This window comes from Rhagoletis zephyria, unplaced genomic scaffold (genome assembly GCF_001687245.7).
Source record: "Rhagoletis zephyria isolate East Lansing unplaced genomic scaffold, Rhagoletis_zephyria_1.1 Rzeph_scaffold_01527, whole genome shotgun sequence".
NCBI lineage: Eukaryota > Metazoa > Arthropoda > Insecta > Diptera > Tephritidae > Rhagoletis > Rhagoletis zephyria.
The window spans coordinates 13,932-26,382 of record NW_016158611.1 but is presented as its reverse complement, the minus strand read 5'-3'; the positions used below and the strand labels follow the sequence as shown (position 1 = coordinate 26,382).

The 12,451-nt window shown below is 37.0% G+C and overlaps 2 protein-coding genes across 2 annotated transcripts; one reads left to right on the top strand and one right to left on the bottom strand.

Annotated features, from left to right (window-relative positions):
- Positions 1 to 2,712: 2,712 nt before the first annotated feature.
- Positions 2,713 to 3,872, bottom strand: LOC108364325 (uncharacterized). The gene is made up of 4 exons (XM_017617963.1): positions 3,830 to 3,872; positions 3,132 to 3,747; positions 2,870 to 3,066; positions 2,713 to 2,810 (listed from the first exon to the last, which is right to left on the bottom strand). Exons 1-4 carry the CDS (start codon positions 3,870 to 3,872, stop codon positions 2,713 to 2,715), a joined length of 954 nt encoding a protein of 317 aa, XP_017473452.1.
- A 1,923-nt stretch (positions 3,873 to 5,795) lies between these two features.
- On the top strand, positions 5,796 to 6,969 carry LOC108364324 (uncharacterized). The gene is made up of 3 exons (XM_017617962.1): positions 5,796 to 6,541; positions 6,603 to 6,802; positions 6,872 to 6,969. The coding sequence occupies exons 1-3, from the start codon at positions 5,796 to 5,798 to the stop codon at positions 6,967 to 6,969; spliced, it is 1,044 nt and encodes a 347-aa protein (XP_017473451.1).
- The last annotated feature ends 5,482 nt before the right edge of the window (positions 6,970 to 12,451 follow it).

Sequence of the window (12,451 nt, the reverse complement as noted above, 5' to 3'; positions counted from 1 at the left end):
AATAATTTACGTTAAAAATATTGGCAAGAATGGCTTATTATTATATTATTTAAAAGTTATTGGGGTCGCTAAATTCAAGTATTTTTGAAATCAAAGTAACTAAAAACAAAATAGCCGATCTAATATGGCGCCTCAAATTAATTTGAAAAATATTATATTACGTTTTTTAACTTTTTTTTTTATTTGTTAAATGTTACATGAAATTAGTTGAAAACAGTTAATAAAAAAAATCATGTTCAGAAAAACTTTCAATATTATATAGTACAAAATCGTGTCTTAAACAAAAGGTCGGATATGGTCGGATTCAATATTAAGTATTACTAGTATCGCCCAGTTGTCGAAATTCGATATCCTTTTACATACACTTTTGAATTTTACCTGTCACCAATACTAACGAACTTTATGCTAATTACTATTTGGAAGTCCACCAGTATAATTTATGGCGAATTTACAGGCGAATTTACTAATATGTGTTCTAAAAGTGAAGCAAATCTGATCATAAATATGTTTTTTGATAGCTCTCAATCCCTGCGCCACCTATCGGAAGACAAACACACTGATCCTTCTAAAAACTTTTGCACAAAACAACAATAATTCAATGAGATTTTCAAATCTGGGAGAAAATGGTTCCAAATTGAAAAATTTTTGCGATTTTATATGTGTATAAATATACATGTATAAAATTCCATTACTTTATAATAAGTGGTCCCAGAGATAACCGATATCAGAATTCAAGTTCGTATGGGCGGTGCCATGCCCCCTTTTCCAAAATCTACCACTCTTCGCCATAAGTACGGTATTGGCAACATATGTTGTTGTGTCAATTTTCGGGACGTTAGCATAAGCGGTTCCAGAGATAAGCGATATGAGAATTTCAGTTTGTATGGAAAGTGCTACGCCCAATTTCCCAGTACCTACCATTTTTCACCGTAAGTAGGATATTTACAATCTATACATCCGTGCTAAGTTTCAGTTCCCCAGCATAATTGGTTTTAGAGATATAGCGGTTTTCACATTTTAGTCTATATGTCAGATGCCACGCCACCTATGTATCGGTGTATGTTTCATTGAAATCGAGCGGACGGTGCTTTTAAAAAAGGGATTGCAAAATTTTCTTGTGGCGTATTTATTTATAGAAGGTAGTTTAAAATATAATTATCTTGAAATAAAAATAATTTTTTTATTGGTGATACTTGGAGGAAATGACTTCTGACCTTTTCTTTAAACTGTTGTAATTAAAAAACTCACTTGAATATTTCATTTCATATACTAATGAGTTGAACATATTAAAAAAATTTTAATTTAAACCTTATGTAGAGCTCATATGCAGAAGAAAAACCCCATTTTGCAAAACTTTAAGCTTTAGCATTATATTTTTACCTTGCAGAGAGCTTCCTCAACAAACACTTTACCACTTATCATAGAAACAGGTGCAAAAGGTCGGGACCTGTCTTGGACATACTTCGATAGCTGAAACAGCACTTTAGGCAACCGAAGGAATTAAAACCCCAAAATTTGGGCAGAAAATATCACTGTTCGTTGGCCTAATTCTTTCAACAGTTTACTTCTTCCAACTTTAGAAACCATCCTCTCTATTCTAATAGTCACAAAACTTACCTCATCACCGTTGTGGTTTCTAGTGCGCCACAAAATGTGCCATAAAAATTCGATTTTGAGTGCTAGAAAAATACACAAAAATTTAAAAATTTTTGTTGCTGTGACTACACTGCAGATTTTTATGGAAAATACGGAGCCTAGAAATATTTTGTACCACATAACTATAAGCAAAGTGCAGTGGCGGATCCAGCGGGGGGTTTTGGGTGTTAAACTACGTGTTTTAATATGGCGCATATGTATGTATAATAGTCTATGTATTAAAACACCCCCCGAGGGTCCGCCACTGACTGACACGTAGTTTAACCCCCAAAATCCCCCCGCTGGATCCGCCCCTGGCAAAGTGTATGAATTTGTATACAATTTGTTTATAGTTAAGTGGTAAATATTTTTACGCTCCATTTTCTGCATAAAAATCCGCAGAGTAGTAGTGGCGTATATTTTGCAGCGGCAAACTTCAAGGCGCGGTAAAAATCACAGGAGTGATAAGCTAAGGTTTGTGACTTTGTTAGAATACGGTTGCATAACTGAAAATACTCTCGATTACGCGACGCATTTAACAGTGAAGGCTGAAGTACTATGCACTAAGGTCCTTGAGCTACAAGTATAGCCGCTATCTATCTGTGGATAAAAAAACCTAAAGATAAATTCGAGCAGTGTGACATATCCTGGAATATTCCAGTAAGACTGCAGGGTATCCCCCGAAACAGTGGACACCTTGCTCAACACATACCACCGACCACCTCAATTTAAAATTTTCGAAAAATCAAGATCATTAGCCACGGTTCTAAAATAGTTAACATAAAACTGTGTACTAGGATTTAAAAATGACTGCCTCCCAGTAATTTCACCTATATAACTTTAAAATATGAGCACCCGGATTACGTACATCACCACGCCAAAGTTAACCCTTCTGCTGTAAAAACTAAATTGTGGCTCGTTTTTGAAAATGCATATTTAGTACTCTATTCTTACTCTTGAAATCATTTATTGGCAAAAAGGTCGAATGGCTCTTAATTGAGTATACAATTTTGTGGGCTTCATAAAATGGATAAATTATTTTCAACTCGCTTGGAGTACTGTTACGGATTTTATAATTTAGCTTAAAGCTTTAATGCGATATTCAATGCTGAAACCAGTTTCTATGGGACTCCATTGTTCATCGCTAGAGAAATACAACACAAAGGGTCCAGAGCCTGAAAAATAGAGAAAAAATGTTTTTTATTTAGAATAATAAGAAGAATCAAAATCTGACCCAATAAAACTTGTCCGGCTGCCAGCCCTTGACCACAAAAGTAGGTTGGTTGACGTGCTGTATTATCCGCAAAGTTTGAATTAGGTAACATAAGATAATCGCTTTGACGTCCTTCCGTGGCAATGGGCGGACGACAGGCATCGTTGTAGTATTCGTTAGGCAACTCGAACGACAGCGAAAACTTTTTCACAGTATACCTTAAGCGAACAAAAACAATTAATAATCAGTGACCAAACTTTCATATTTTCTTCTTCGAACTTACTCAATATCTTTGGCACCCGTAGCGGCCTTAATACAAATCGTATACTTCAGATTGGACATGTAGTAAGTATTTATGCCATCGCGGAAATTGAAGCTGCTAATGACTCCTTCTGGCTTAGTGTAGTATTGATCACAGCCAGCGGGTGCCAGCAACTCTAAATCATTGATAAATCGCGAAAACAGGTTACGCCAGTCCAGCAGATTATTCACCACGCCGCCGATGAGTGGCGGTAACCCGTCAGCTAGGTGACTATGCGAAGGTGGACACTCCAGTTGCTCCACAATCAAATGCCAAGCGGTTTGTGTCGAACGCGATAGAATATTAAAATCTAGTACTGTGGCATCCGCAGTGAATGGCAAGTAAATGTGTTGACCGGTATTGTCGCCACATAAGGTAAAACGGCCAGCTGTAAAAGAGTCTGTGCATGTCAAGGTGTTCGTAATGGAGTCCGCTGTCGGTTGTGGCAACTCAAAACGTTGAAATTGTACGAGTAATTGGCAAACATTGTTGCTATAACGTCGAATCGTGTATTGGCATGAGGAAGTTGAGAGTGATTGGCTGGGACTTCGAATGACAGTGCGCTTGAAACGAGAGGTTTGGCCACACTGCAAGCTTGCTGCAAAATTAAAAGAAGAACAAACTAGGATGTTGTCGAGGTAGACAAATTTACAAGTAAATAAATTGCATATAAATCATACCATGTTTTGCTTTAGCTAAGCGAATTTCTATAGGCTTTCTCATTTCAGAGAAGGAACTCTGAAAATGTTTACTCGACACGATTCCTACTCCCTCATTGTAGGACAAATGACTACGTCTATAAATCATTGTAGCCCACTGGCAAGCCTTTATGCGTCTCTGAGACTGAGGGTTTGCTTAATCCCAATATAATATATTATAATATTGTATAATATTTACTGATGGCTCCAAAATTGACTCAGGGTTAGGATCTGGGGTCTATGTCGAAAGTAACAGGAACAAACTTCACTTTTCTCTTGGGGAACATACGTTGGGTATTTTAAGATGAGGTCATGGACTAAGTTGTGGAAAATAGGTGGATAAGCAGGAGTTGACGAGTCTATGGTGACAGCCAAGCTGTACTCTAAGCATTGGCCAGCACTCTAAATACCTCCAAACTAGTGTCATTCTCCAATAAATTATAAAATTTTTCCTCTCGGTGCCAGGTCACTCAGGAGTACCTGGGAATCATCTGACCATTTAGCCAGAGAGGGCTCGTAAAAGTTATAACATGGCCCTCTTTCGGTCATCAAAGCCGCCATGAGAATCTGATGAATATTTCGCTCAGTAATGACGGAGAGGCTTCGAATGGGGGATGCAGGATCAAATTCATAAGGTTTTACTAGGTTCTTGCCTTCATTGAGCAGATAAGACTGCAGGCAAATAATGGAGGCGGTTGACTGGCCACTACTCGTTTCATAAACAACCGACTGAGACTGGGGTAAATGACTACAACATTTGTCCTTCTTGCCTTGAAGAGGTTGGCTGCTGGCACCGATGTGTTGAGAGACAAACACCTGAGCTCTTTTACACCCAACCATCCGCTCTATGTATTCGTAAATTATATGGATTTAGAAGAGATTAAAAGGGTTCAGGAAAGCAGTGCAATGGACGGCATATCGACTGGGTGGTCTTCTGCATGCGTTGATTTGTGTTTGTTCCGAAAAAAAAAACATACAAACCTAGATTCGAGGTTTAACCGTTGACTGAGATTCCAGATCACTTCTGCACATTAAACTATCTTTAACTGCATACAACCGGTGAACGTGTTATTGGCACGTGTTTAGGAAGAAGGACAGATAATGCGGAGCTTTCTAAAATTATGATCGATGCAATTAAATTAAAAAAATAAATAAGAGCTAATGCTATATGTACGTACAGTACAAAAAACACGAGTTTTCAGAATTCGCTACGTAATTGATACGGGTTTAAAGCTCACTTTAAAAATGAAGGAACACATTCATATTTCGTTCTACAATCATAGATACTTTCGCCTTCTTTCATTTGCACTACATTTACTTACATATCTGCGTCAGCGACAACTCCAATGACGCAAAAACCGAAAGCAAGAAAACTACGAACTTAAAGTGGAACAACATTACACAAGTAGCGAACGGAATTAACTGAGAAAAACTAGTATGCTTTGTTGACTATTTATTATTTCATAAGAAAACACAATGTTCCATGCTATGAAAAAAAATATTTGATGCCGTACAATTTTGAGTACCAAATTTTGGGAAATTTATCACTCCTAATTTGATAGCAAATCGAAACATTTTTTTTTTACCAGCGCCGATGAAAACCAGCATATAAAGTGATAACTCAGATACCTCCTATACTATCTTATCTATGCATTTTTTGTTAAACATCTTTTGCATTAGAAAGAATTCTCAATGTTTTTCGAAATAAATGTAAGCAAACAACTACACTGCCGATAACGGTCTAACACAACATTATATTTAAACATCATTTTCTGATTGCGGTTGGTGGACGTAGGACAATAAAAAGTGACTCACACTTTGCTGGAGAATAGTAACAAATTATTTTTCAAGCTATTAGCAACTAAACATATAAATACAACGCGCAAATGATAACTTATTTAACTCCAGATCCCATCGATCAACGCACGCGCTTCTCCAACACTCCAAAATGCAGCCAAACGCACCCATCAATAGCCTACTTTTCACCTCCTTGCTGCTCATAATTTGCGGCACACCTGTCGCATACGCCGCCGCAGCCAAGCCCAATTGCGGCGCCAGCACCGCAGCCAAGCACATCCAACTGGTGCAGCCGGCGAACCCACCGCGCGAATGCATCTACTACATCAACGCCTACAGCAGCAATGTTTGCCAGCTACGCATCGATTTTTCGTTGACACTCGCCCAGCCCAGTGTGCCCGATGCCCTAAATGGCCTGTGGTATGTGCAGTGTGTGCGAGACTACTTCGCGGTAAATGGGCTGCGATTCTGTGGCTCGGAGGTGGCGCAACACATTTATGTGCCCTTCAATCGCACCGCCGGCGTGAAGAACATCGATCTGGGTATTGTTTTAGCGGCACGCGTGGGCAGCAATGGAAAATTACCCACGCCGCGTTGGAATATGGTGGTGAAGCAGCTGGAGTGTACAGCGGGTGCGGCGCAACGGAGCGCCGTGGATTTTGCGCAGGACAACGATGATACTACGGACGGGGATAATGAGAGGATTATGCGAGCCATAGAGCCACGCGCCAGCTTCAGTGATGATTTCCTCATAGCGCCACCGGGCTGTTTGCAATATTATCCTCAGTCAGCGGGCACCATCACCTCGTTCAATTATAACGGTGGCGTGGGCGTGTATCCAGGAAACTTAAACTATGCAATCTGCTTCCGGCGTCAGCACTCTACTAAACTACTTGAGTAGACCGCAAAAGAAATGTATTCACTACTTCTTTGCTAATAACAGTAAATCTACTTTCAGGGTCAAGGTGCGCTACTTTCGTTTGGGTGCCGAATACAGCCACCAGAAGTTCCAGGAACTGGACAATTATTGCCGACCGCAGTTACATAGCGAGGGTTTAAGTGAAGACTATCTGCTGATACCGCAGGCTACCATTGTGGACAGCAACATACGTGCCACATATTTTTGCGGCAGCAGCATACAGGGCGACACAATCACAAGTAAAATTGTATTTGTTCATCCAGCGTATTTCTTCTAAATATTAGTACTTTGATTAATTTTTATTGTAGGCAACAACCCCGGACCTTTGGTGGTGATTTTCAACAGCGATGGCAATTATAAAGCCGGGCGTGAAGTGGGTTTCGCTTTAAGCTATAAGGTGTTGTAGTTGTATAGGGTAGAAAATGAGTATCAACCAAGTTCAATAAAGCGCCTGAAGCTTTTATTGGAAGTTTACTGTGTTTGTGAGCTTTATTGTGGAATGAAAGCTTTATGAAATGAAGTGCGCAAAGTTTATGAGCTTTCGTTGTCAAACAAAAGCTGCCGTAGTCCTGCGTTAGGATTTATGCTAGAACAAAATACATATGTACATCATATCTACATATATATGTACATTAGGGTGGTCAACATTTTTCCCCCAGCCAACCGGCAGAACAAAAGAATATCGAAAATAATGAGTTTGAAATCGGATAATATTTGACCGTGCCGTCAGGTATTGTAAGTTTAGCATGTGTACATATGTATATCGCTACTAAAGGTGAAAAGCTGCCACGTCCGTTTTTTATTTCAAAATTTAGTTTTTGATGCGGAATGGCAGGTAATACGAAACTACATTTCATCCTTAAGTGACGATATGTAATTTGTATAAAATGGTTGAAAGTAACCATTTTTTAATTGAATAAAAACATTATTGTTCAGAAATCTTCATACAAAAAAAAAACGATTAACGCTAAAATTTTAGTAACTACTTTTTCTTGACCGATAATCTAATTTACTAAAATTAGTTATTTTATGTTTTCGTAACAATCGTCTTACTTAAGTTTATTTGAATAAAGCAAGTAAAATTCTGAAATTTTAAGAAAAAGTCAACGCTTAGTTTTTAATTTTTAATGCACTTTTTTATAAAGTGGTAGGTCATAATTCTATTAAATAACGATTTTTGAAGGGAAATATTTTTATTCGATAAAATAAATATTTGTTTTTAACTATTTTACAAGCCCGACGACACGGTTAAATATTAACCTGTTTCGAAATAATAAAACCCTAATGTACATACATAGTTACTTTACAAGGTATTTTAGATATTCCTGTATATGACTCAGGATATATAAAATATAGAAATTTATTATATCTGCATTTTGCTTTTTGGGGGATATTTTAATACGATAATTTTTGATTTTTTAGTAGCACATGCGAATACTAACGGTTTACTTGATGCCTAAAATTGCTGTGCTGCAGAAGTAAACCTTCAAAAATGGGTAACAAATATGGTGTAACGTTAGTTTTAACTGGGAACTGGGTGAGTATTTGAACTCGTAGTAAAGAAAAGATTCCAGAGGGTCACAAACCCTTAAAAGGTAAAACCAAGTCATATTTTACCGAACAAACACTCGCATTACAACCTTAGACCAGGAGGTAGTGGGTAGTGTTAAATTCTACTTATACCATATTGAAGCTTCCCCTCGCCCTTAAGCATTTCATTTCTTTCCTCTCAGTAACTTCCAGCTGCACGAAACCTAACACTTTTCCTTATGAAGAAGTTCAAACTTAACTAAGGCATACGGTTTCAGGACAGCGTAATTCGGACTGTGGAAAACCTAATATTAGAGGAAGGCTTCTGATATCGTTTGTGCATCATGTACATAGCCCAGGCTCACTATAGACAGGCTCAAATGGCATTGACCTCAAGTAGGGTGATCAGGCGTACTGATTTATCAGGACATGTCCTGATTTCAGGGTCGATTTGAAGTGTCCTGGCAGATTTTTCTTTTTCCGCCTAGTGTCTTGATTTTGACTTACCTTTTATAAACTTTTTATCGCTTATTTGTACATCGTTCACACCATGATAAAAAATGGAAGGTAGTTTCACTTAATTTTTTTTTACCAATCCAGTCTTGTTTTGAGTTTTATAAATTGTACATTATGCAAGCGGCTTTGCCATACTGGTTATAATAAAGTATTAATGATGGTATTTCGGGATGGGAGTATATATTAAGTTTAATGGGTCTTAGTGTTTCAAGACGATTCTAGTACGTGAATGCATACTGATGAAGAGTTAGATCCACTGTATAATTTTTACGGATATATACTGGCATTTTTTGAGTCTTAAAGTTTTTTTTTTAAGTAATACCTAGATGGTTGGTCCATTATAATAAACGGCAGTTGGAAAATAATTTATTTGTTGTAGCTGGTAGCTTGATTTCGATAAAAATGTCATAAGCCAGCAAAAGTCAAATGGCTATAACGGCGACCAAAATCATTGAGTGAAACTACGCTTTATTTTCATCATGGTTCACATAAATACATAGTCATATACACATAGTACTCATCTGGTCACACTAACCCCAAGTTAATCACAACTGACATGCCTCACCTGTGTACATATGTCTAATATTTAGCTGTAACAACAACAATAATAACCCAGCATAAAAAAATCTGGATTTGTCGACGATTACAAAACTATTTTTTAATCAGTTCATCAGCATTTATCCTTCACACCATCTATTCAAGTAAATCATCTATTACAACTCAAGGGGCCCAAATTGTTCCCTATTTCTCTTACACTTGCATGACAACACTGTACCTGCTCCATCGAACACATCACCCACCGGGCATGTTGCGTGTGATCCAATGCCGCAACATAGCCGGTAATATGAACGAACAAAACACAACCAAAGCGCCGGCCGCCTACGAATTTGCCGGCATTTGAAAGCAGAGGTGGCGTGTAACAACTCACGCTGAGATTGCCGCTTATCACTCAACATGTGAAACTTGTTATTGGTCAGGCGTCAGGCTGGTTGGATAAAGCGGCCACCAAAAGTTACGCGCGCAACAAAATCAACCCAAATGGAAATGTTATGGAAAGGTTGCGCAACATGTTGCTAAAGATGAAATTGGAAGTAAGAGCAGAATAAGCAATAAAAATGTTTGCATAAATGAAAAAGATGTTTCGGAATACAAGCAAAATTTAATACATTAATTCATTATCTTTAAATTGCAGCATACATATCAAAAAATGTTGTTAAAGTCATGTCATAAAAACTCATACAATTTATAGCAACTCTGTGTTGTGAAATACATACAAACATATAGTACATACTTATATATTGTAAGTAAATGCATGCAAATTTTGAACTTTTTTTAATAAAATTTATTCTTTATCTTTGTGGGCAACACAACTTCCCAACAATTTCGCCGATTTGCAAAAAAAAAAATATTGCGCGATTGTGTGGGTGTTTGCGCGTAGGTTTGCATGCGTGCGCCAAAGGTTTTTAGTGAAATAGGCGGCAAACGCCAAACACCACCCATCTAACGAACAAGTCGACGACACTCGTTGCATGCTGGCCGCTGCTTTTGTAGTTGGAGCTTTGAATGATGGCGCAATATAGTCTTTGCCGAACTGCCGCGAATTATGACAGCAAATAGCGGATGAGCGAGAAGAGCGAAATCGAGTGTTTTTCAAAACTACCAAACAAAAAGTGTATGAAAGTAGTAGTAGCATTAGCTAGTGCAAAAAATAATTTAAAAAATTACTAGGTATGTTAAAAAATAGTTCGAATTACATATTTCATCAAAAAAAAAGTAAGTCAGTGTAAAACTAATCTAATACAAAAAATCATTGTGCTAACTAAGTGAAGTGTGATGCGACGATCATTCTGTTTCATTTTAATTAAACCAGCATCAAATTCAATCAAACTAAAAGAGAGAATACAAATTTAAAAAAAAAATTAAAATAACTAAAAATATAAAAGCGAAATTCATTTATTTTATCAAAAATCAAAGTAATTTTTTTCGATGTGTAGTATATGTCGCATACCATAAATGTTATCTGTGAAAGTTTATTGCAATTTTAATTACAAATCAAATATTGAGATAATAAAAAAATTATTTTCGGCACAATTATTGGACAAAATTTGGTGATTTTTAATTTTAATAAATGAAGAAAAAAAGTGAAAAAGATTTAAAAATAGAATTCTGTAGCAAAAGTTATTCAAAAATTATCTTTGTGTTGAGCTAAAATGCTAAAAAATATGATACAAACTTATTGAAGTAAAATTTAACAACCTGTATTTCAATAAATGTTGGAAAAGGAGTATTTAGCGGTTCTTGTGAAATAACGGTAAGAATTATTAAATACAAATTCTTTATACTACGCATTTTTGATTTGTAGTTATAAGAACCCACATTTTGCGGCACTAAAAAATTTCAAAAGTATGCAAAACCACATGCAAAAAAAATTCTTAGATTGAACGGAATATTTAAAGATTGACAACATAATGAAGACTTTTCAATAAAGAACGCTCTGGGGGGATACTCTGTAATGCGATGCAATCGCTACAGCGTTTTACTTACGATGTATTTTCCTATCGCATCTCATTTCTCTTTCGTATTTCATTACAAAGTAACACCCCTGAGTTCTCCGTCAGCTTGAATTTGAGGTTCCCAGACCTCTACAGCATTTCTCAGTCAAGACCTGCTCAAGTGTGTAATATCATTGAGTGCCGTAATCGTCTGCTCTGAAAGCCTAGGGATGATGGTGCGCTTCGCATTGATCAGGGAGCGCCGACTTCTCTTTCAAATGCTTCGAAGTATTTTCTTATTAAATGTATACGATATCACCGGGTAGGGAGCTGATGGGGAGCAAGTGATCAGCTGTTGTTCCTTCTGGGCCTCTTTTCAACTCAGCAAAAACTGGATCGTATCTAAGATATGCTAACAGAGAAGTACCTCTTCTTGCACTTAATAATCAAATCGAAGGAGTTCTCGGAGATTGATATAAACCAGCTCGGTAACCTCGCGATTGGCTCTTCATGATCTATCGACAGAGTAATGGTTTTGGGCTGCATTTTTGGTAAATCTTGTAAAAGAGTATACTCATTTATCAAATTCTTTTTATCAAACTAATTTTAGTCCATACGAAATGCATAAAAGAAAAAATAGATAAGCAGGTAACCCAAGTGGTACTGGAAAGAAAGTTGGTAGTTGGTATTCATATTTCAATCTGAGGTCAAGAAAATTAAATAGCCCAGCACAATAGAATCGCAGTGCTGGTAATTATTTGATTACATAAAGATAAAGAGATTTAGTTTGAAAGCACAGCCATTAATATGGTTAAAATAGGCCAAGTTTATATTTTTTCAGACTTGTACCTGTGCGTGCATAGGTATCACTTCAACCGCCTAACATCGAAGCTTTAAAAGTGCCCTGCAAAACTTCAGAACGATAAAAGCCTTCCCTTTACGGATCCACCACTGGCGTTGTTTTTTTATGTAGCTCAAACTTTCAGCAATTCAGTTTTCCTTTTGGTCTTCCCTTGCCCATTGTAAGCAACTCTAATTACTTCCCTTTGGCTATTATGCTTATGTTTAATGTAATATCTACATTTCTTTTTTATTTAGAATTATAGTAACAACATTTTCGTAATTCGTAGCAACGGTTGTTAACTGTAAACAAAAAAAAAAAAAAATCTTGCATTGTTTTTCTGCTATGGATTATGCCGGCAGCACTGTCAGCTTACCTCATTCCAGCAAATTTTCTTTTTATGGAAATAATACTACGAATGCTAATTTAATTACATACTTACTAAATAAGGAATAACAATGAATTGCCGAAACGAATCAAATTACAGAAGAGATCATTAGCGACTCATT

Coding starts and splice junctions, on each gene's coding strand:
- LOC108364325 (XM_017617963.1), bottom strand. CDS start 3,872: ATGAGAAAGCCTATAGAAATTCGCTTAGCTAAAGCAAAACATG. Junction 3,748..3,829: donor CTTAGCTAAAGCAAAACATG/GTATGATTTATA, acceptor TTAATTTTGCAG/CAAGCTTGCAGTGTGGCCAA. Junction 2,811..2,869: donor AGCCGGACAAGTTTTATTGG/GTCAGATTTTGA, acceptor TCTATTTTTCAG/GCTCTGGACCCTTTGTGTTG.
- LOC108364324 (XM_017617962.1), top strand. CDS start 5,796: ATGCAGCCAAACGCACCCATCAATAGCCTACTTTTCACCTCCTTGCTG. Junction 6,542..6,602: donor CACTCTACTAAACTACTTGA/GTAGACCGCAAA, acceptor ATCTACTTTCAG/GGTCAAGGTGCGCTACTTTC. Junction 6,803..6,871: donor ACAGGGCGACACAATCACAA/GTAAAATTGTAT, acceptor TTTTTATTGTAG/GCAACAACCCCGGACCTTTG.